Below are 24,272 nucleotides of genomic sequence, written 5' to 3' on the forward strand. Positions count from 1 at the left end.
TCACAAATGCACGTTTAATTTACAAAGCACTTACTCCTTAAGTCCAGATCCCTTCATGCTTCATCGCTGCCAGTATGTGTTTGGGCTGTTTGGAAGGCTTCTGTCACCTGCTGGTTGCAGCGGAGGGCTCGATCCGCGTGTTAGGGGAAGAACTTGGTCTCAAAGGTTCTTCTTCTATTCCATGTGTATTATTGAAATGCTTGTGAAACAAAGAAGGCTCTAGTGTCTTTCATTTCCTGATGTGATCAGAAAAATGATTTAAATAGCCAAAAAGCTCAAAGAATAAAAAGTTAGTAATAGAGCAAGTTTACCTAACCTGTTTCATCTGATTCAGTCTCAGTTTATCTTTTTTGCTTTAACTCCCCCTACTTTATATTTTCACAGATGCATAGGAATTCCCTTGCTTTGACCTGTTAGGTTTTTATGCTGTATGTTGGGTAGAACCTTCACACTATGGTTTGTAGACTGAAATCACTTAAAGTGATATTTATCTTTTTTTTTTTTCCTGATGATGTGTATCCAGAGGGGAGTGATCCATGCGAGTGGTACGCACCCGCACGAGACCTGGTGCGGTGGCATGCTGATGCTCCCCACTGTTGGTGCAGGGGCCTGGTGCGTAGCAAAGGCTGGTACGTGGCCTTGGCTTCCTCCTTCGGGGGCTTGTGCAATGCGACAGGCCCACAGGACATCCTTGAGCTCATGCGTTTAAAACTGCAGCGTGGGGAAGGGAGGGCGTGCAGCGCGGTCCTGGCTTTGCCAGCTGCCTTGGAGGGAGGCTGCCGCCAGGATTTGCCACCGGGAGAGCAGTGAGCAGGGTGCATCGCCCCGTGTGTCGACACCCTGTGCGTATCTGGCCAAACCAGCCTGTCTGACTGGGAAAGATCCCTGAGCTACAGCTTCCTGGGGACTGGCAGGGAGCGCTGCTGCAGCATGGCTGGTGTTGGCTCTGTTCCTCTGTTCCCCCTCGCTCGATGGTGGCTGCTGCGGGGACAAGCGGCATCAGTGCGACCCAGGGTGCTGCCCCTGGGCTCACCCAGAGAAAGCCGGGCTTGTGCCCTGGCCTGGGCCACGCTACCTGCAAGCCACGAGGTGACAGGTGCTTATTGCCAGCGTGTTGCGCTGGAAGTGAAGCGTGCTGCTGGCACGTCCTGCCTGGCAGCCCCTCTGGGCCGGGCGGGGGGCAGAGGCGGCAAGGCGTGTGTGCTCCTCAGGGTGCATGGGCTTGGGCCCCCGGTGGGCTGGGGGGGCATCAGGGTGGTGGCGGGGCCTGGGCGGCAACAGCATACAAAGGTCTTGCTCTGTGACACCGAGGCGAGGAAGGATGTCGGGGATTTTGCAATGTGGAGGTTTCCAAAGGTGATATCGACTGCGTGGGATGGAAACACTCCTCTGACCCAGCACGCTGAGACACGCACGCGTACATTTCTCCAAATGCGTCAAAAAGGGAACAGTTCTCCCTGCCCCCCACCCCAGTCCCAGCAGCCGCATGCCAGGGACCGTTCTGGGCTCCCTGCACTTGGTTTGGAGCCATGTGTCTTGGAGTCCCACCTGCCTGTAGGTGTGACAGGTGTCATAGGGGGGGGGAACTTCGTAAAGCAAACCCCAGGCGTTTATAAGCAGAACAAGGAGTGCTCGGGCAGGCTCTCATCGTGTGCCGTGTGGCTCCCAGAAGGTGTGTAGCCCACCTGCGGTGGTACCAGTGTTTGGTGGGGAGGGGGACAGGGCCTCGGCAGGGCTGGCAAAGAGCCGAGACCATGGGGACACTGAGCTGGTTGGAACAGGGCTCCTTGTGTTCATCCCACCACAGCTTAGCGCTGCGTCCCCAATTTACAAGGTATTAAGGGACTTCCAGCATCAGCTGTCCTGCTTACAATGCAAAACCAATGTATTTGAAATCAGGGAAATATTTTGTTATCTTCCTGAGTCTGGACCTTTGAGTCTTTCCTGAAATGTTAATTTTCGGTGGTGCTCATCACCCAGACCTGAACTCTTGCGTCAGGCAACCAAGCTTGTATCTGGGCAGTGACTCTCCAAAATCCTGCCCTGGTTACTGCGTCCTCCTCCGCTGCTCGTGTTCCTGGCCTCTTGTGGGCATGTTCAATGGCCTTTTGGGATGAAATAATTGGTCCGCTCTGTGAGCCTGGTGTGGGGAATTGTGCAGGGGCTTCTTTGCCCGGGGTGGGAGAGAGGGGTTATGCAGGAGGATGCCAGAAAATTAAGAGTGTGCAAGTGATTTGGCACGAGCCCCAGACGCGGAGTGAGCACATCACTTAAACCCAAGTGAAAGCGCCGCGTGCCCTGCCCTGCATCCCAGCTGTGCCAGCTGCGTGGGCTCAACAGACCTGTGCCTCCTGAACGGCTGTGGCCAGACGAGGCCTTTGGGACACTGGAAAAGGACCTGGGGTGACTCACAAAAGAACAATGTAACCCACAACGTAGTCTTGGTGGTGGTGTGTCTCCTGACTCCTGGGTAGTTGTGTTTTGAAAACACAGGGCACGAGCACCGCTGGATGAAGCTCTTTTACATGGGAGGTCACTTCACAGCAAAATTCAGTTGATGATGCAGGTGTTGATAACCCAGGTTAGCTTAAGGCTGCCCTTCAGGGGATGATTTTTCTGCCCTCAATATTTTCTTAAATCCCATATTTTCTTTTTCCTAAGTTTCAAAAAGAATCCAGAGGAGTAAACTTGACTGGGATAGAACAGTCCGTCTCCAGTCAGTGTATCCTGCAACATGGAAGATTTGGCAGGCTGTGGTCTGCCAGGGCCCCACGCTGTGCCCACCGGCACCCCCGGGTCAGCCACCCCCTGCATCCATCCTGCCCTCCGTCCCCCTGTCCTGCCTCCCCTCCCCGCTCGCCCTTCCCTGGCCAGCTCGGAAACAGCAAGCGCTTTTCACAAGTGCTCAGCGAGAGCTTGTGGAGATCTGTTATGTTTTGGTTCAGCTTGACACGGGGCTGTGCCTTGTCGCCCTAAATCTCAACTGCAGGTTGGGTGCCATAGCCGGGGCTAGTTCTGCCACCGGCACTATGGCCCCGCCGCAGCACGGCAACCCGCTCCAAAGGGCATCGCAACAGACCCTCCAGGCTGGAAGTGCCTGCTGGAGTTCAGCAGGTGAGAGGCACGGCAAAAGTACCTACGGCGAAAGAACCACAACAAATTTACAGGGTTTTTTCCCTCTCACCATCCTGTGCCCAGTTCTTTCCTCCCCTCCGGTTTTCCCTGGCCGGTGAATCAGGCTTCCCAGCCCCGCCTGCCTTCTTGCTCTCTTGAATCAGCTGCTTTCAGGGAATTCGCTTGTTGCTGGCAAGGCAGCAGCTATTTCTGTCTTCCCCTGTTCCTTCCTTCTCATGGTTTCTTCTGTGTCTGCTTCATCTTTACCTTTTCTTCCCTGTGTAGTTGTATTATTATTATTGGCTTTTGCTGTGTCTCAGTTTTGCCTTTGCTTTGATAAGTAAAAATAGGGGGGGGAAGTTACGGAAAAAAGATACCATGTTAAAAACCCGATGAAAAAATTTGAGAGCTCCAGTTATGAAGAGATATTACAATTATTTCATGTTGTTGTAAAAGGTGTCCGATATGTGTGTACCTTCCAGTCCCCACAATTTCATATCTGCAATTTGAAACACAGCTTCTCCAGGTCAGCGGATTTCTCCATGATGCCCAATCATCCCCATTCTGCACAGCAAACTTTGCTGCAAGCAGAGATCTTGATTTCCGACCAAAGTCATGACTTTCCATCCTGTCCCCGCCACACACCAGCTGTTTGGCTGTGATGATGCTACTCTGCCCTTCTGTGCCCTGGTTTGTTTCTCATAATTTTTGGATTTTTGTTTTCTTTGCAGCAGGGCCCGCTGGTTCACGCAGGCGAGTGGTGCAGTTACAGCTGACAGCGAGTGTCACCATGGCTGTGGGAGCCGGAGCAGCGCAGCTGCCCTGGTTCGGGAGGCCGTGGCACTGGGCAGAGTGGGGTGGGGGAGCTGTGGGAGCTGAGTGGTGCTCCCAGTGCTGCTCCCACTGCCCGTGGTGTTGGGCCACCCGTGCCCCTGTGCACGGATGCTGCAGCCTCCTCGTTTTGCTGACACACCTCAGTCCCTCGTGAAGGCACCCAGAGGTCCCTGACGGCTGCGCATGTTGCTCTGCAGTGGGAGAGAGCAGGGCAGGGGTCTGGCCCGGGCACGGTGCCGATGCCAGACCTGGGGCACCGCCAGCCTTTGGTGCGCAAAGGACCAAGTAACAGCCCCGGCTGGAACAAACCGCCCTTATTTCAAAGAAGAGTGTTGAGCCCATCAAGATTGTCAGTGGAACATGTTCCAGTGATATAACACATCTGCAAACAGGAAGATGGAGCCCACGCAGCGTTTCCTGCCTGCAGGGGAAGGTTTCAAGATGATCACCTTTGGGAAGGAGACGTTTTCCCTCCCTCCCTCCCGCAGCCTGCCGAGGCAGGGCTGACGTGGGGGTGAAGCTTGGTGGGCTTTTGGTTTGTCTGTAAGGTCTGCGCTCGGCTGTGGGAGGCACGGGGGGCGCAAGGGGCAGGGGCTCCATGGCTCCGTGGCTCCGTGCCATGCGCTGGGCGCCTTGACTGTGCTGGGGTCCTGACGGGCACTGGAGCCCAGGGGTGTTGGCTCCGAGGGGACCTGGGTGTCCTGTGCTTGCTCCCCACCTTTGATGAGCACAGTGAATCCCGGCCCATGCTGCTGCTGAAAGGAGGAGAAGGGCAAGTATGATTCGGATGGATCTGCTCACCTTTTAGGAAAATCCTGGAAACTTCTTCCACGCTGAAGGTTATGGTACTGCCTGGAGCAGGTGGCTATTTTACATCTGCTCTGTCTGTGAGCAAGGGGAGTACTTTTTCTTGTCAGTTTGGTTTTTTCCAGTGCTCGCCCCTACTTTAATCAGGCTTCTGGCGGTATGGAGGTGTCAGCACGACACCAGCTTCTGGGAAACTCATCCCAGCCCTTCTGGGAGCAAACCCCACTGAAACCCAGGCAGTCCCAAGGAGCAGGCTTTGCCCTCCTCTGCCTCCCGACGCCTGGAGCGGCTCGTTCGCCTGTGGGATGCTGCATCACCGTTGCTGCTCGGTGGGCTCCTGCTGGCCCGGGGCAACCTGCAGCGCCCGGGCAGGCCAGCGCTGTGGGATGCAGCTTGGCTGCCCTGGCCACCCCGGCAGCGCTGCGGGCAGGAGGGGGGCAGCTGGGGGAACCCTGCCCCGGTCAGGAGAGAACGCCCACCGCCTCGCACGGGTTTCTCTTCACCCCTTTGTTGTACTGCCCTTTTTCGCTGTTCTTGCTGTGAATCTCACATCAGCACCTTCCAGACCCGTTTTTGGCAGCGTTACGCCAGCCTGGGGTTTCCTGCCAGCCCCTTTGGCAGGGGAATGTCCCTGCCAGGGCTCACCCCGCCTGGGAAATTCCACCACGAAGAAAAAGTCCAGGGAGCCACGCTCACACCGCCCTCCTCCACCCTGCCGCTTCCTCTCACATGTCATAACATCCCCCTGCCGCTTCATCAGGGCTGAGAGATAAGTGGCGTGTGACCCGCCACAATAAAACCAGCCCCCTGGGCACTCAGCTGGCAGGGGGTTGTGTAGGGTGTCTTTCTTTTTTTATATATATATATTTTTTTTTTTTTTTTCCTGTAACCAGAAAGCCAGAGTAAGAAGGACTTTTGCGAGGGAGGGGAAAAAGCAAAGTTTCCTTGCTGCTGCTTCTCTGTTTCATACCGTTAAACCTCAGAGGAACTTTTCAATCATTCACACAGACGTGGACATAAGGAACGATCAGTTCCCAGTGGGTGCAAAGAGCTGGCTCGTTTTCCATAGAGCTAATTCTCGCTTCACTCCTCCGACATGAAGGTACACTATTATCATTTTATTTGCTTTATTGCTTAAAACCTGCAATTGATTGGAACAATATTGGCTTATAATTATTTTTTTGCTTCTGAGAGCCCCACAAGTGGCTTGTGCTATAATAGTCTGCGCGTGTTTTGGGGTTGGGTACAGAGGAATGGCTGGCTTTTGGGAAGGTAACGAGCAGTGTCTAAGTGTGCAGAAACCACAGTGGATGGTGGGATTTTTGAAAGTCCACAGCGGGTCCAGGGCAAAATACTGCTAAATAGCTTCCCTGGTTTGGGCAAGTCTCTCTGAAGCAATCTTTTCAGTGGATGATGGAGTACCTTTCCGGAGTTAGGGCAGATGGATGGATGGGAAGCTAAGCTCCGAGAGCACTGAGTGGAAGAAACACTGTAGTGGGAGCAGGTGTTTCGTAAATCTTGAATACAGTTGCTTTCCTGGCAGCTCATCAGTACTTTTGGAAATACAGAGCATCATCAGCATACAAGCCTGCCAGCTTCAACTGGACAGGAGTAAACATGGTGCAGTGTGAGACAATACAGTGAAACATGTATAGAAATAGGGATCTGTGCCTCCTTTCTTGTAATTTAGCAAAAATCTGTGGGAATAGCAAGAAGTGAGTTTAATGAACTTAAGCTTCACTTTAAAATTTGTTATGCTAAGGGGGTTATTAAACCAAACCATAAATGTCTTTCATGGCCTGGTGACGGTTTCTCTGGCTTACCACATGAGGTCGGTTATGCAGCACCCCGGTTCATTACTGTGCCCGTGCCTGGCAGGCGGGGAAGGCAGCCTGGCCCCAGCCTTCCTGCAGAGGGTGAAACGCTGTCTGGATTTTAGATCCCCAGGGCCTGGGGGCATGTTTGCACCGTGGTGTCACTGGAGACTTGTGTGTGGCCGGGGTGGGGGGCTTGGAGGTACTTTAGATGGAAGCCGGGTCTTTTCAGCTGGGACACCGTGGCTTGCCTGGGGACACCCAGCGGGCAGAGAAAGGGCGATATCCTGGGCTGTCCCTCAGCCAGGCAGGGTCCCAGCGGTCAGGGACAAATGTCATCTAGGGCCATTGGGAAGAAAGCCATGTCTCTGCTCCAAACCAGACTCCAGTGCCAGCTTTGTTCCTGGGGCAAGTGATTGCTTTTTGGCTAGTTAGACCTTTTATTGCCTTTCTTTACAGCAAGGCACGTGTTTCCAGTCGTGGCTGAGGGCAGTGGCTAGGAGGAGAGTGCGTGTGGGGAGGACATGACCTCTGCCACCGGGGCTGGGCACCAGGCTGCCTCGAGCAGCCCCAGCCCTGCACCCTGCCCTGCTGCTGCCCCAGAGGGGTGGCTGGGACATCATCATCATCACCACCAACAACCAGCTGCTGGAAATGGGTCTCCAGCAGCTCTCCTGGGCGCTGGGAAGGTTCGGGGTTCCCCTCCCAGCCCGGCTGCCCAGAGCAGTGTGTGGCAGGCACAGCCCAGCCCCTGCCTTTGGCTCTGCCTCACGCTGCAACCCGGGCAGCCCGACCTCTGGCTTTGCTTCTGCTTTTGGAGTGGCAAAACTCCACCTGGTGCTGCTAAGAAACCCCCATGTGACTCTTCACGTTCCCAGTTGCAAGCTGATGAGACAAAACGTGCAAGGTAGAAACAAGAGCCGCCTTCACTCTTGCTTTCTTCTTAAGAAATTGGCAGGAAATTAAAAGGAAACGTAACCATCCATGGGCTAGCTTCTCTGAAGAGCAGCGTCCTGTCAGACAGGATGCGCCTGGCTTCAGTCCCTGTCTTTTCCCAGCGAAGAACTGGAGGAGGGAGCCAACACCTGGGAACAGAGCTTTGCACTGTGCCCCACCAAATCAAAGGGTTTGCTTCCAACTTTCTTGATGTTTTATGCTAACTCGTGCACCATGCACATAATGCTGTAAACGTGTCATTACTGTCATGGATTTCTTTCTAACTGTGTAGCAACTGGCTGTTAAGTCTGTAGAAGCAAGAAAGAACACGGCACCGGTATCCTCTCCATGACTTTAATGTTGTTTATGCAGACACGGGACATTTGTGGTTGACACTTACGTGGCAGCAAATTCTGACCCGTAGGCGCAGCAATGCTGTCCCAGCACACGTTAACTGAAGATAAAGCCTGCCCTGATATGTGCAGTTCATCCCCAGCACCAGGGAAGTTTTTGTACTGCTGCTGGGAAGCAACCTAACATTTTCCCTACCAGAATAAAGTTTTACTTGGCTGCCTTTGTTTAGGTGCTTTTTTTAAATGAGAAAACTTCCTGTTCATTGAATTTTTGTCTGACTAATGGAGCACAGCTCTGCAGCTGAGTTTCAGGACTTTCCCAAGGTCAGGCAGCCATGTGTTCTGAAAGCTGGAATTTATCTGCTGAATGGAAGGCTGAGCTGCAGGTATTTGAGGTCTACAAACTGGAAAACACAGTGAAATAAGATCAAGATGAGGGCGGTCCCTTCAGTGGTCTTTGCAGTGTTAAGGGGGTTTTGCCGTGGCTGCCTTGTTCCTGTGGGGCTGTCCCACGCCCCGGTCTGCACCCGCAGGGCTGGGGCTGCTGCTGGTGCTGGTCCTGCTGTGCCATCCCAGCACGGCGAGCCACACACCACCTGGCACCGGGCACAGGGTGTCTGGGCTGGTCAGCCCAGTTAGATCTGCTGTCTGGTAGATGTGATTGGATTGCCATGCGTAAGAAGCGGGTAAATTTTCAAAATCTCCCTGGACAAGGTTTTTGAGCAGAAAAGCATGTGTTTGGGAAGCCTGGATGTGTGGCAGCCTCAGCCTTAGATAGGTTACCCATTCCTACATGTAAATCGAGAGACTAGGAAAGCAGGGTCCTGGGTAGATAGCAGTTCAAAAAATCATATCTTTCTGGGTTAAAATCTCTCTGAGATGAAGCATTTTGTCCTCCCGCTCCTGTCCCAAAGTGCTGAGGGCCAGCACCATCTTGGGCCAGCCTTGCAGCGCCTGCTGCCCTTGCCTGTGGGAGGTGGCAAGGCTGAAACTGAAGTCCCCCCGAGCCGAGCTCGCCTGCTGTGCTTACAGCACAGGCTCCTGCATCTGACAGCAGAAAATGAAGTGAAATGTGGGCCCAGAATGACAGGTTGTGGCCCAGGTCAGTCGCCTGAGTTAGGACGAAAATGAGTCATGAAGAAAACTAATGCTTTACCTGGTCAGAGCTACGCTGAGCTGCCGCAACAGCGCTGAGAAACCGCGCTGACTCCCTTTCTAAACCAGCATATCGTAACAAGCAAAACGTTTTGAGGAGAGAACGCGTGCTCTTCTCTCATTTATGTACACATGGCACGCTTTGCAGCAGAATGCGACGCTGCCCTTTGCTATGGGGACGCAGCCATGTGCTCCCCGTGTGCACGCCATGACAGTGGCTTGTGCGTGTTTCCTAGCCGAGCGCTCCTGCTGCAAGGTGCTAATGAATGAGATATGTAACCTTATGAGAAAATGTGACTAACCAGGGCAGTGAGTACATCGACAGGAATGTCCACAAACACAAAGTGTATGTACCAGGAAACTGCTGTACAGAAATCAGATCTACTCGGCCAGCTTTGGACCACTTGCTGTCTTGGGGGTTCCCTTTCCTCTGTCCTGATTTCAGCTGCTTTTATATACACAGTGTGAAAGGACCTGCCTAGGAGCAACCCGCTTTTTCTTTTTCTTTTTTTTTTTTTTAATATCAGGCAGCCTGGGAGAAAAAAGCAGAATTGAGGGCATTCTTCGGATCAAAGAAGCTAGCCCCAAAAGACATATGTTAAATAAGTAGCCTGAGCTTTCCTTTAATAAGAAGAATTATACATGCCCCCTTTTGAAGTTCAGGCTAATCCCACAATCAGTCTTGGAGACCTACGACTAGGAAAAAAGTGGCAGTACAAGTATAGCAAAGAGGGAAGAAACACTGACTCCTCTGTACTGGCTTTTCGAGCAAAACCGTGTCATGGGCCATCTCCAACCTGCTGATGTGTGCTCTCCTAAAATGTTAAAGCAAACACAGGTATCGATCCTGAAAAGTCTCTAGGGATGCGGTAGCTACTGAGCTTTTACCTCTGCTTTTCTCCATGCTATTCTAAGAGCAAACTGAGCCTAATTACGCCCATTGGAGCATTCGGAATGTTTGACATCCATACAGCAAATATTCCCTTGCATTAAGCAGCTGGAATATAAACTACCATTTTTATTTCCAGTTTGAGAAAGACCAAAAAGGTTATACTGCTCCAGAAACGTGTTGCAAAACTGAGTTCTTGTTGCTGGTAGTTTGTGTTCTGTCACCTTGCCTCGAGGCTGACCCTTGTCCCCCGCTGCTGCCTGAGACACGGACTGAAGGGATGTTTGTGCTGCTCCCGCAGCTGCTCCGAGACCCGGCCCGTTCCTCACTTGCAGTTAGGAGGCACCACACGCCTGGCACAGTGACTATGTGCTGCTCTACAGGGCAGGCAATGCTCTGCTTTCTGGGCTCAATTTATTTCCGTATTTATTTATGTATTTTTATATTTAAAGCCTCCATCCCCTATAGCATTCAGCCCAGCATGTGCCCCAGGGATGGCATCACAAGCCTGTCTCAGCCCCTCCTGAGCCCCACATGCTCCCCCAAGGACGCAACTGCTGTTTGTCTGGACTTTTCTCTTTGCAGCTGCTGCACGTGTGGCTTGGAGCTACGGCGTTCCTGAGGGGGCAGAGGAGGAGGGATGCCTTTTTGGAGACTAAGCTCACAGAGGGAGATGGCTGGCAGAGTCTCGCTCTCGGCTGTTTCTAGGGAGCAGCCCTGGAGCAAACCATGCCCAGGCTTTGCCCACAGGAGCTGGTTTCTCTCCCCAGAGATCCCAGAACCGAGCTCATGTAAGAGCACCCTCACTAGCCCTGGGGCCAGGACGTGAGGGCGAACTGCTGGGCTGCACCGGCTGACCGTCTGGAGGCAGGGACTAGTTACATCAGGGATTCAATGGGCAGTGATCGCTCGCGCACAGAGCCATAGGGGATGGTGTAGGCTGTTGGGAGGATGTCCTCGCAAGCACACACAAATCTCTGCTTGAGTTTTGCAGCCCAGATTTTTCCAAGCTGAGAGTCCTCAACTCACCTGCTCGGTCCCCGCCAGCTTGCCCAGGCTGTGCGTGGGCTTCGCCAGGCGGAGGGCAGGCAGTTCTGCTGCACACTGCCTTTCGGCTGTCTGGCTGCCTTGCTGCCGCTGCACAGCACGACCCAGAGCCCCCTGCCCCACAGCATCCCAAGCTGCAAAGCTGGGTCTGAAGGGGTGCTCCGGAGGTGGCTGAAAGCTGGGCAACAGAATTTCTCACTCAGCCTGATTTTGTGCTATTGCCATTGAAATGCTGGGGAGCCAGGTGTGAGAGAAAAACCTCATGGTTGCAGCTAAAAAGGGTGTTGAAAAGATGGAAATCTGTTTCAACAGAGAAACCCCCAAACACTGGGCAGACCTCGTGACTCTGCTTTGGCTCGGTGCCTGGCTCAGCTGCTCCCGTGCAACCAGGACACAGGCACGGGAGACCTCAGGCAGGGGGAAGCCCCACGGCAGCTCCGCTGCATCTCTGCTCTGCTGGCTCCAGTGAGGGTAGCAAAAGGGGGGCGCGCGGCTGCGGTTCGCCTAGGTATTCCATTGGTGGTAGAAGCCCAAGGTGTCTGCCAGCCTCTTTGACTTCTGCAGTGAGACCCCTGCCCAGCGAGTGCAGGCTCTGAGACAGCTCGGGGTGTGTGTGTTTTGTTGTCAACTGAATTTTCACTTCAAAGTAGCTCACAGATGCACACAAGTTGCCCTTTCAAAAGCTGTTTCAGTAAAGGAGCATGTTGTATAACCTAAACCAGGCCTGGTTAGCTTGAATTCCACTAGTGTGTTCTGAAGTGAGGGAAGAAGTAGAGTTTTTGGAAACAAAGGCATTTTGTTGCTTATTTTTGCAGCTGTCCAAGATACCAAGATAAGCGTATCTGGCTGTTGGCAGTTGTATGAGGTTTCGGGACGCATGCTGCTGACACTGGCCGCTAGCTGGCATTATTGATACATCCCAGGAGATGGAGGTGGTGCAATGAAGACCTGGGAGGGCAGCGCTGGAGGAGCTGCGGCATCCTCCTCCCTGCTCGGCATCCTCCTCCCTGCTCGGCACCCTCCCCCCCGCTTGCCTCTCAGCCCTCCCCAGCTCCGCAGGCTGAGGGGTTGCACCAGATCGCACAGCTGGGCCAGGGCAGGCTGGAACCGCCTGGACACCACAGCCCTGCGATCCTGCCCACCTGACCTTGCTTCTCCCCAGTTTGTTCGGTCTGTACAGGCTGCGCTGGGTTTCCCATCGGGACAACAGCTGACAAGCACCTTTGGTCACCACCCTGCGCAGGAGGAATTTTCTTAGGCTAAAGGCGCCTCATGGAATTTTGGTCACCACGGATGTTATGTAGTGTTTGAGCCAAAAAACAAATGCTCAAGGTCTGCAGTATTAATAGTCGTAATTTGTAGATGTAGCAATAATGTACCCGTAACTTGCATGGCAGTGCTTTGAGAGCACAAGGCTGCTGGGTGCCAGCTCATCTTGTGCAACTGATGGGTGTGTGTATTTCTGAAAGAGCCTTTTGTTACAGAGCTTGGTGGAATTAGACTTGTCTTAATCTGCTTTGACTCGGAGTACATTTATGCCAGAAAACTTGACAAATAAGATGAAACAAGTATGGGTCAAGGTATCAGAGTGTTGCCCAAAGTGGCTTTTACTTGGTAAAAGGAGAGTAAGTCAGCAAGTCAGCCTTCAGGAGACTAGAAACTCTAGAGCAGAAGAGAAAAAGAAATTCTGTGTCCTTTTTAAGACAAAACCCCCCTCATTAAATTGTTTTATAGAGTAGTTTTTGTTCATATGTAGAGACTAATCTTCATTAAATCCATTCCAAAATCATTACTGGACAGCAAGGGCAAAGGCACTGCCTGTCCCTGCCTGCATGTGGCTCAGGGACCTTCCATGACCCAGCAGGACTACAGTGAGAGAAATCCATTTTTGGCCTGAAATCCACTCTTAATCTCGGCATTTTTAAGGGAATTGCAGGCAACTATGATGCCAAATGGAATTCTCTGGATGACAGACTGCTCAGGTTTGCATTACCATGTGCTTGTTAAAGAACAAGGGCCATTTGCTGCAGCAGCTGGAGACCCTCCTGGCTAGGTTAAAATGATGGGCTGTCCTGGCCAGCTGGCGGGGTGGGAATGCAAAGGCTGGTCAGGCAGATTCGGCTTCGGAAAGTCGGGTTGTGGACGCCCTGTCAGCCACCCGGCCCAGTGTACAAAGAGCACCCAGGGGCTGCAGGGTCTGAGCAGCAAGCGCTTTTAGCAAGGAAATACTTAAAGGTGTCTGCCCGGGGCTTGAAGAACAACAGAGAACCATCTCCTTCTGTGTTTAAAACACACGGCCTGGTTTCACAAATCCTAGTATACCTGTGTGTATATATATATATATATATATACATACACACATTGTATATGTGTATATATACATATAAAGAGGCTCATTCAATGAGGGAGAAAGCACGCTTGGGAGATGGCTGCTGATTAGGGAGTGAGTGACTTTTAACCTTTATTAGACTGCGCTATTTCTGGCCTCTGATTCCGATTTATGGGTTACATTTGCAAATTTCACTGTGACTGCATCAATTCAGCATGGGCTGTCAAAAAACAGCCTTCCAAGCCGAAAGCGCCCAGCTAATTCCCGGTGAAACCCTTCCTTCACCTGGCAGTGGAAGAAATATTTGAACAATACAAAGTAACTCTCTCCTGCCTCCTCACGAGCTGATTAATATAATTTCATGTTGCACCTGTCCCATGCTTTTTAATACAATTAAAACACGCATAACAATCTAAATTATAGACCTCCAATTTGCATATTATACTTTAGAAATACTGTGTTGTTTTACCAAACAACCTAACTGCAACCTTGTGGGCAAAGACGCGTGCTCGTCTTTTAGGAGATGGTGACCTCAGTGGAAACGAGGAAAGCAGAAATATTTGTTTGAAAAGCGGAAATCTGAGAAGTGCCCCCCACGCATACGCTAGTAGCTCAGCAGCATTGATAACATAATCGCAGGTTTCACCCACTTTTTGTCCTGGCGCTGTGTGGCGCTTCCCTGCTTCTCCCTGCTGGCCTCGGGGCTTCGCCACCGCAGTGTGGTGCAACCCAGACCCCTGCTGGCTCCTGTGCCTGCCCCTGCCCTCTGCACGCTCCACACCAGAGGAAAGGAGCTGAGTCATTGCTGTGGTGAGCGACCGCTCACCTTCCCCTTCCCTCCGGCCACTGCCCACTTGTTGCACACAGCCAACCCCCCCGCACCCCCGTGTGCCCCCCCAGCGCTGTGGCCTGGCAGGAGCGGGGTGAGCACTCCCGTGCCATCACGCCTGGGGTGCAGGGTACGTGTGCGTGGGGACGCGAGCCTGCGGTGGGAGGCCCAGGGCCATACTCGAGGTTTCCGTCTTGGCGGCTGCACACGAGGGTGGAAATTTGGGCTCGTGTGTGTTGCGAGCAGGGGCTGCAAAAGCTGCGGGGGCCTCCAGGGCCAATCTTGGAGGGTGGGGTGCGAGGTGGCATCCATCCCCATCACCCCCATCCCACCCCAACCCCATCCCCATCATCCCCATCATCCCCATCCCACTCCATCCCCAACCCCATCCATCCCCCATCGTCCCCACCCCCGTCCCCATCCGCCCCCGCCCCGCCGCCCCGCCCCGTGCACGCGGCGGGCCCGACCCCGCGGGGGCGGGGCTGTATAAGCGCCGCCGCCGCGGCCGCCGCCGCCAGTCACCGCCCGCCGCCCGCCAGCCCTGGCCGGTCCCGCCGCCGCCCGCCGCCGCCCCGCCATGATCGTGGAGAGCAGCCGGGACGCGGCGCCCGATGGCGGCGACGGCGGCGCGCTCAGCAGCCCCATCAACCTCGCGTACTTCTACGGGGCCTCGCCCCACTCCAGCGAGGGCAGCTGCTCGCCGGCCCACTCCGCCCCGGGCTCGCCGGGCTCCGACTCGGACCTCTCGGTGAGCAGCCGCGGCGGCGGCCGGAGGGACCCCCGGGCCGGCGCCCGCCCCGCGCTGCAAGGTACGGCGTGTCCGCGGGCCGCGGGGGCTCCGCGCCGGGCGGGGGCGGCGGGGCGGCGCCGGGGTGTCCCCAGCCCCGCGGGACCCCCCCCCCTCCCGCCCGTCCCGCTCCCGGTCCCGCTCCGCCCGCCGGAGCGGCGGGGGTGACAGCGGTCGGCGGCCGTGTCCCCGCAGGTGAGGCGCACATGGCGGGGGGCAAGCAGCACCGCGGCCCCTTCCAGGGCGTACGCGTGAAGAACTCGGTGAAGGAGCTGCTGCTGCACTTCAGGAGCTGCCGGCAGCTGCCCGCGCCGCCCGCCGAGGACGGCAAGGTGACCGCGGGGGGCGTCCGGGGGGGCGCTGGGGCGGAGCCCGGGGCCGCGGGGACCCCCGCGTCAGTGGCCCGGCCCGCCGCGTCCCCGCTCGGCTCCCGCGGGGCGAGGGCCGGCCCCGCCGGGGGATGGGGGGAAAGGGGGGAAAATCGGTGTCCCGGGGGCGCGGGGGGTCTGGCTCTGTCTGGGGACGCGCGTTCCGAGAGGGGACTCTGAGCTTCCCGGGGGGGCATCCCGGCGGGGGGCTGCGGGGCGGGGAGGGAGGGGGGGGGGGCGGGAGGGCGGTGAGCAGCCGGGTAAAAGCGGCTTGAAAAGCCCGAGAAAAACAGCGCCTTGCATTTCACTCCATAAAGTCTTTCAATTTTTCTAACCTTAATTGCAAGCAACTAAATCTGCATTAGACAGTCCTGTACTGGAACTGTTCTCGGGTACGTGGGCTGTTTACAGCAGCGAGTTGCTGCTGCTTCCCCTGTGCTTTTGCATTTTGTGTTGTTTTTTTCCTGAAATGACACTATAATGACGGGATAATCTGGGCTTTCCTCAAAAGGCACAGGGAGGACTGGCAAACTACGAGCAGTACACAGGTAAAAAATGCTTCCCCCCCCCCTTTTATTTTTTAAATTCCTTGCAGTAATATTTTGAAAGTGAACTGTAAGGGTTAGCGCCAGATGTATTCCAGCTGTATTCTCCTCTCAGCAGAGCTGAAGAGCATACTCGGTCACAGTGGCAAAAGGAAGGCTCCCGAGCTGCTTTCTGATGGACCTTCTTTCAAGCGCCAAGCTAATGTTCACCCACACCTCCTGGTATGCTTGTAGTAATTTTTCCTGTGCCTTTATTTTGCAGTTTGCTTTGTGTGATCAGAAGCTACCAGATACAATTATACCTCACACTTTCTGGGGCTTGTTTTGATTTTTCTTGTTTTGTTTTTGCTTTGTCTCCCCTCCCCACCCCCCACCCCCCCTCGACAGACACCACCCCAGACACCAACCTCTATGGATAACGTGGAGGAGACTCATAAAAATGATGCAAAACATGAGAGCAATTCCGATCTGCTTCAGAACATTATAAACATCAAGAACGAGTCGAGCCCCGTGTCTCTGAACACGGTGCAGGTCAGCTGGCTGCACACTGTCTCCAGTCATGGCTCTCCCGGCGAGCAGTACCAGGACAGCCCGGGGACGCAGGCTTTCTCGCCGTCCCAGAAATACCAAGTGTTCCAAGATCACACCTCCCAGCAGATGCTCGAGCCGCCGCAGCATTACCAGTTCCCTCCCTCCCAGACCCCAGACTTGTCACAGAGCTATCCCCCAGACGCCTCACTGGAGTACAGGCCGTTTGCCACCAGTGACCAGTCTCCTGGCTACCAGCAGAGCACCTTTGAGAGCCATGAATTGCAGTACTGCCCGCCGCAGAGCTTCTCCTCCCTCTTGAACGACTCCGAGGGCTCAGAGGGCATCTCCGCTCCCCTCCAGCCACTGGCCGGTGCCCACCCACAGGCTGAGGTCGCCCACCATGCTCCAGGCTTCAGCTTGCTTTCTGGTAATGTCTGTGGTAGTCTGGAGCGCAGCATCTCTTTGGCTGCTTTGAATGTGTCTCTACCTGACCAAAACGTCGCCAGAAGCACGACTCAGCTGGGCAAGTCATTTTTTCAGTGGCAAGTGGAACAGGAGGAAAACAAACTGGCAAACATCTCTCAAGACCAGTTCCTCGCAAAAGACTCGGATGGTGACACGTGAGTGCTGTTCGTCATGGTGTTTCTGATGTGAACGGTTGGGGAGTGTTTCTGTCTGGGTTTTGGTGGACCCAAATGTAATGAAGGCAGCTTGTGGGCCATGTTTGTTTCACCAGCATGGTAGTTCTGCTAACGAGGTGAAATGTGTGGCCTTGCTGATGGGCTGCAATGTGTGGGTTGCAGCACTCTGGTAGATAAGGTGTTGATAAGTACCTGAAATTAAGACAATATCGTTAGGCTTTTGTCTAGTAGATGGGGAGAAAAAGGTTCTAATTCAGATGCTCTGTGTTGCCCTGGGGAGCAGGTGCCTGTGTTCTCATCTGCCACGCGGAGCAGGACTGGGGCTGGCATACAGCACCCCTCCTGTGTGTGGGTCTCCGCAGCTGCTCGAGCCGCGGGTCACCTGGTGGGGTAACTCCGGTTTCCCCTCTTCCCTGCAGCTTCCTTCACATCGCCGTTGCCCAGGGCCGCCGGGCGCTCTCCTACGTTCTTGCGAGGAAGATGGCAGCCCTGCACATGCTGGACATTAAGGAGCACAATGGCCAGGTGAGGGTCTTAGAGCTGTGCACCTGCTTTGTGCACCCGAGTGCTGCTGCACGTCTGGACCTCGAGGAAGGCTTGGTGAAGTGCTCATTTAATATTAACCCTGGGATTTAGCCTGCATACTAATATTAACCTTGAGCTATTAATACTACTTGGGATCACTTTGAGCTGGTAAGACTACGTGCTCTGCTTCATTTGTCCTGGCTTCCTGGTATTCATAATCACTGCTTCAATAATACCAGGTGGCTAGGCTTTTTTATTTGTTGGCATTGCTCTTTCCTGTTAGAGATCAGATGACTAACAGTTCGGATTTTCTTCTCGATGTTTGCAGAGTGCTTTCCAGGTTGCTGTGGCTGCCAATCAACATCTCATTGTGCAGGACTTGGTTAGCTTGGGGGCTCAAGTCAACACCACAGACTGCTGGGGTAGAACGCCGTTGCATGTTTGCGCTGAGAAGGGACATGCCCAGGTCCTTCAGGTAAGAACTGGGCAGGTGGAGCTCTGCCCTGGTCGTTAATGCTAGTAGTTCGTACTGGTTGTCTTGGGGAACTCCGAAAGCATTGCTCCTCCCTGTATCGTTCCCTCTGTGTAGCCTTGTGAGTGTCTCTGGGGGTCCTTAACAGTAATGGCTTATGGTGAGACTGAGTCTCACATAAAGGCTCTCACTGGGGGGGGAAAAAAAGTCTGTTCCAAATGCCACTGCTTATTGCAGCTTTGCTGCACTACGACTGTACTTGGCTTGAGGAAGCAGCATGTGGTTTGGGTAAGATCTAAATGCAAACCTGTTCCCACTTTTGTAGGCGATCCAAAAGGGAGCTATGGGAAGCAATCAGTATGTGGACCTTGAGGCAACAAACTACGATGGTGAGTAGTTAAGAGTTTATAATTTACAGAGTTAGCGGATGTTATTTTTATAGCTGCTGATGTGAATGTTATCCTGGGTTGAGATGCAATAAAATGGAGTGTATCTTTGCCAGGCTGAAATTTACAATTACAATTGAAATTACATTACAATTGGCATATCTGTCAGTTAAAGCACGGTTATTCTGTGCCTGTCGGGACCTCTTCCTCCACATGCGATTGCTGTGTTTGGCACAGAGAGTGTGGGTAGTAATTGGCTATTGTTTTTAAAACATTTGAGTGCCAGCGGTACGTGGGTGCACACAGCAGCCAGGATCTCTGGCACCAGAGAACTGTTTTAATTGAACCTCTTTGCCATGTAACAGCTCTTCCTAACCTAAGTTTTGGGGGAGGTAAAAGTTAGGAATTGATAGAAATTGATTTTTCATTATCTACTAGCTGAGAACTCGCACCAGGCTGCTACTGAACTCCTGGTGGTGAGCAGCTGCTGTGACTAACAAACAAGGAATTGTCCCTGGGCTCGGTGGGGGCAGAAGCTCCTTTACCCATCCTCTGAAACAAGCAGCTGGCCAGTATCTGTATTCTGTTTGTTCATTAATGATTATCTCTCTTTTTTTTTTTTTTCCTTTTTAACATTAAGGTTTGACAGCGTTGCACTGTGCTGTTCTGGCCCATAACGCTGTGCTGCACGAGCTGCAGAACAGTCAGCCACCTCACTCCCCTGAGGTCCAGGAACTTCTGCTGAGAAACAAGAGCCTGGTGGAAACCATCAAGACTCTGATACAAATGGGAGCCTCTGTTGAAGCAAAAGTGAGTACAATGGCTTCATCTGAAGTGTCGGATCCAGAGAGAACGTGGAAGCAGAATGTGTCCCTTTCTCCCACACCACATTTCAACTTTATTACAAAGGAAGCAGACTAATTTTAAAGCTTCCCCACAGCCTAATTTACCCAAGTGGAAGGAGAATGTTGCATTTATTCAGAGCAAGGTATCATCAATGCAAATGAACCCTGGGGAAAGAAGGGAGGTAACAGTCTAATTTCTGGATTAAGAATGATTCTGTGCTGGCTGCAGCTGGTTCTGCCTTAAAAGTAAGGATATGTTTGGAGCGCTTTGAGGGATCTGTAGTAATAGAGTGCTGATGATACCTTGTTCTGGAACTGCTGATTTTAATTAAGAAGAGCTTACCTGTCCAGTTTAGGTCTGTGCTGGGCCAGACCATTACTCAATAGAACATTTGATACCTTGACTATGCGAGCTTACTGCCAAATGAGGTCTGGTCCCCACTGTTCATTAGATAATTCATGTTACAATGTATGTGGAGACTGTTAGTGAATTGTGCAAGCGTGTGTGTGCAACACTGTGCAGGTACTCTGCTTTCTGTTTTATTTGTCTGCGTGTTCACCCTGGGTAGGTGAAGCACCTACAGGAAAGACTTAACCCTTCCTTTCTTCCACAGGATCGCAAAAGCGGTCGCTCAGCTTTGCATTTGGCAGCAGAAGAAGCAAACCTAGAGCTCATTCGTCTCTTTTTGGAGCTGCCCAACTGCCTCTCTTTCATTAACGCAAAGGTACGCTGATTTTTTTCCCCTGGAATGCAGATGTAATCTGGGATGTGCGCACGTGTGGCACCGCAGTGTCCTGGGACCCATGTCCCTGCCTTCCCCTCATGGAGTTACTTGGTCTTCTCCAGGCTTACAACGGCAACACGGCACTCCACGTGGCTGCCAGCCTGCAGTACCGGGTGAGCCAGCTGGACGCGGTGCGCCTGCTGATGCGCAAGGGAGCCGATCCCAGTGCCAGAAACCTGGAGAATGAGCAGCCAGTTCACCTGGTTCCCGATGGCCTTGTAGGAGAGCAGGTAAAAAACCAACACCCAACGGTCCCCTCTGCTCCCATCTGTTCCCATCCATGCAAAAGCCTTATTCCTTTCCAGAAGTTTCTTTGGGGTTTTGAGTTGCAGCTTTTTAAGGAAAAGATTTAGCAAATGCCATTTTATTCAGGGAACTTTGGTTTTTAGTGTCAGGATCGGGCAGAATATACAAAGACCTGAAATTACAGGTTTTGCTCATAGCTTTTATTTTTTCCACTCAGTCCTTTTTTTTTTTTTTTCTGTGAAGACAGGTTTTGTCTTTGTAACCTTTTAACATTCTGGAGATAGCATCCCTTCTCTTGTTCATCTTTGTATGGGCCTGAGATCATGCTTCTGTTGCTCTTGTCATAATTAGTAATGGTGTAATTCGTTGTTAGGCCTAAACAACAAATGAAGAAAATCCCTTTTACCTGGGAGCTGTTGGAATTCATGATGGAAAAAAGTGACTCTGGACCTCAGAAGCTAAATAACTTAAGCAACTGAGTAATTCTGTTGCCTTTCATTGGTTCAAATGCTGCAAAACTGGATCAATCCTGGTGTGACTGAGCCCAGAATCCAGGCTCAGATAAATGAGGACTGCAGAACTGGGTCTAGGGTTTCTTCTGTCAGCTTGTCGCTTGCTTCAGGATGATGAATACTGATGTGTGTGTCTCTTTCTCTTCTCCAGATAAGACGTATCCTAAAAGGGAAGGCGATTCAGCAGAGGGTGTCGCCTTTCTAGGCTCCGTGTTTCTTGGAGTTCAGCACCTCACACTCACTGTCAGTCAGGCAGTCCTAATGTATCTGTAAATAGACCATTTGCCTGCCGTGGGCAAATGTTAGTTGTTTCTATGAAACAAAAGTATTTTGTTCACTATTGTATAGTGGGTTATATGAGAGTAAAAAAAAAAAAACCAAAAAAATCACCACCCCAAAACCCAGCAATCATTCCTCTGAGCAAACGGGAATGTTTTATTCCCAAGTACACGGAACATTTGCCTGGATACCTGGATTTCATAGCTACGGCAAGACTGATTTTGTTTAAACAGCCATACGGATAACTTCTGGAGGACAGTTCTGCAGGAAATCTTGTTGAGAGGGCTGATGCGCATCAACATTGCAGAGGGTTTTTTTGTTTGTGTTTTTAAAAACACTTAATACTAAGTGCAAAACAAATTAAATATTTTTGAAGTTGAACACTTATTTATGTAACTTTGTAGCTTTCTTCCAGTATCTTGTGCAGGATTGTGTATAGTCACTGGTATTGTTGTACAGCTGTATAGGTCTTACAAATCTGTTGGTCGCTTGGGTTGAATCGGTTGGCTGTGGCATGAACTGAAGAAACAAGTTACTTGATCTTGAACTTGCAAATTGCATATAGAATTTTAATACTGCACTGGTGCATGTAGGGTAAATTCTGATGTTTTGGAAGACTGAAAGGACAGTTAAGGTTGTCCCTAGCACCAATTTGTGCGTGCTTTTGGAGCTGTTACTAAAACACAAAAAGCCATGCTTCTTCAGGGGACTGTATCAGTTTTTGACATACCCAGTAAAGGTTTATCTTTTTTTTTTTTCTTTTGATGGGACAGTGGATCGAGGGGGAAAGATTATGACTTCTGTAGCGTGTGTGTATATAACTTTGTACTTTAAAGAATATGATCCTGATTCAGTGGAAGTATTTAGCATGTGCTTAACTGTTGATGCATGCTAGAAATATCTCCATGTTGATTCTAGTACTTAAATGTGTGTAAGCCCCGCTAGCGTCAGTAGGACCTAAGCACATGTGTAAGTAGTTTGCTGAATTGGGCTCTAGTTGATTCTAGAGACTTTAGTGTTTTTCCACCTCCTCAGAAGAGTTAGTTCATTTATGGCTTTACCTTATAGGTATAGTGGCTAGCCAAGTAATATTTGAAGTTAATGTTTTTCAATTTTTTAATAATTATGGGTATTAATGCAAAATGTATACTAATTATGCAGTATATTTGTGTCCTGTTGGAGAAAATTTCTTCCTCCTGTCGCTTTCTGAATGATCCATGCTGGGCTGTAATCCAGTAATACGTTCTGTGTGTGGTCTTTGCTCTTAAACTGTTTTTGCATCACATGCAATTCTCTGCCATAACTGTTCAATTAGTCTGATTGTGCTGTTTTGTCACAGTATGTCTTGTAGACAAGCTAAGTGAAAAAACATGATATGTGGAGGCCTAGTTGTGATACATTTCTTGAAGGGTTTCATGTAACTTGCGTTTGAATAAACATGCTAATTAAATGTTGGTGGTTACCGTCTGTGGTACAAGTGATGATGGAATCAAGCTTGAGATAAAACTGGTTCGGCATGGCAGTACTGTGAGACTGGTGAAGGTCCCTTTGTGAGGGGTGAAGTCTTCCCAGCCTGCTGTTGGTGCGGTGCTTTCTCTGGTTTGAGGGTGGTGCTGGGCTGTTCTGGGTCACGCACTGTGCTGTGGCGGTGTTGGTTTGTTTAGATGTGCCCCAAGCAGAGCCAGTACTCACCAGGTTGTCCAAATTGCGGGTTGTTCCTGGATGCTTCTCCCTGTACACTTGAAGGAATGATCGCAGTTCTGACCGTGCCATAGTTTTCCCTGTTTGCTCCTTGCCTTGGTCCTTGATCCTTGCTGCTTGGCTAGCAGTCACCTGAGTGCAGGTGGAAGCCTGCAGGTGGGGTTGTACCTGTGGGAAAACTGTCCTTGCTTGGCGGATGAGCAGGTGGGCTCCGAGCTGGCTGTGACCTCGTGGGAGGAAGGACTGTCCCTTATGATCCTTGCTGAGTACTGGGCTGGGAACATAGCAGCAGTCGGGGAAAAGTGGATGCAGTGTTAGAACCCTGTAGGAGAGGAACCAAAGAAAAGAAAGCGCTTCCATGCTGCTGTATAAACCTGTTGCCCACCTCTGCCTCGCTGCTGTGTGTGGTTAGGGTGTCCCCACAGATGGAAGCGTTTCCAGATTGAAGAGGTGCGCAGGAGCTTCCTTGCAAGGAGCAATGGAGCAACCCGGGTCTGCGCAGCTGCAAGAGCGATGGTGGGCAGCAGGTATGGCAGGCTGGCGGAGTCACATCGGGCCGGAGAACGTGGGTCGGGATGATGCTCGCTGCCCCCTCCAGCAGGAGGGCTGGAGGCTGTCAGTGGAGGTGCCAAGTACACAACAAACAACAGGGTGTGGTTCCTTGCAATAGTGGAAGAACGTGGTAGAAACAAGGTATTTGCAGCCAGGTCCTCCCTGCACAAACATACCTAAAAGCCCTCTTCGTGGAGAGTGATTGATGCGATGCACCGTGCGCAGTGCTCGGTGTGGAGGGTGAAGGGCTGCACGGCAGGCTTGCCCTGCTCCAGGCTCTCCCCTGGGGACTTGCTGGTGAGCGCTCCTGTAGACCTGATGCTGGACCAGATTATACCCTTAAATCATTGTGGTTGGGCTTTTAGTGGTTCATGGGTTCAGTCTGTCTCCACTGAGCGTGGCTGCACCTTTCTTGAGAAGAAAATGGGGAAATCATCCTGCAGGTGGTTGAGTACGTCAGGGGAGGGCTCATGGATCCTTTGCTCCTGCCCTGTGCAGGACTCGTTCCTGGAAGTCTCAGAAATGGCTTCTGGGGCTGAGGTAAGGTGGCGGGGAGAGGAGGTCTATGTTGTTTAGCAGATAAGAATGGGAAATGATGGAGATGGAGTTGAGTTTCTAGCTAGGGTATGCAAAGATGAAGTGCCACCTCTTTACATGAATGGCTAATTGGGACTAGACTCTGAAGATGCTGTCATCTGCACCTCTTGCTGCAGGTGACACCCTGCCTTAGGTTTGGGTGTGGGTTGTTTTTTTATGTATGAGGAGTCTGATAGTGCTGTTTCCCCTTCATTTCCGTTTTTTTTTTTTCTTGTGAGGTGATCACACAGCAAAAAGAACTGCTGCTGAGCTACTGTGGCCCTTGAGAGCGGCCCGCTGGCCTGCCTGGTGCTCCTTCCCGGGTGCCCTGGCTCAGAGGGCAGCAGCGTGCAGGCAGGCGTGCGGTGGTGCTGGGCATGGGGATGTTCTGCGGGTGGGAGCCCTTCAGCCAGC

General features: G+C 52.1%; 1 protein-coding gene across 6 annotated transcripts; it reads left to right on the forward strand.

Moving 5' to 3' along the window:
• Positions 1 to 5,656: 5,656 nt before the first annotated feature.
• Positions 5,657 to 22,479, forward strand: NFKBIZ (NFKB inhibitor zeta). 6 transcript variants are annotated; one of them, XM_055802431.1, is made up of 12 exons: positions 14,607 to 14,916; positions 15,090 to 15,226; positions 15,774 to 15,810; positions 15,923 to 16,029; positions 16,195 to 16,958; positions 17,399 to 17,504; positions 17,833 to 17,979; positions 18,302 to 18,365; positions 19,003 to 19,172; positions 19,822 to 19,932; positions 20,055 to 20,222; positions 20,902 to 22,479. In XM_055802431.1, the coding sequence occupies exons 1-12, from the start codon at positions 14,685 to 14,687 to the stop codon at positions 20,953 to 20,955; spliced, it is 2,097 nt and encodes a 698-aa protein (XP_055658406.1). In that variant the 5' UTR covers positions 14,607 to 14,684; the 3' UTR covers positions 20,956 to 22,479. The 6 variants fall into 6 exon arrangements, with proteins under 6 accessions (XP_055658408.1, XP_055658404.1, XP_055658405.1 ...); XM_055802432.1 differs by having other exon boundaries at positions 15,926 to 16,029; XM_055802433.1 differs by lacking the exon at positions 14,607 to 14,916 and adding an exon at positions 5,657 to 5,857 and having other exon boundaries at positions 20,055 to 22,479.
• The last annotated feature ends 1,793 nt before the right edge of the window (positions 22,480 to 24,272 follow it).

The sequence above is a fragment of the Falco peregrinus genome, chromosome 4 (genome assembly GCF_023634155.1).
Source record: "Falco peregrinus isolate bFalPer1 chromosome 4, bFalPer1.pri, whole genome shotgun sequence".
Lineage (NCBI taxonomy): Eukaryota > Metazoa > Chordata > Aves > Falconiformes > Falconidae > Falco > Falco peregrinus.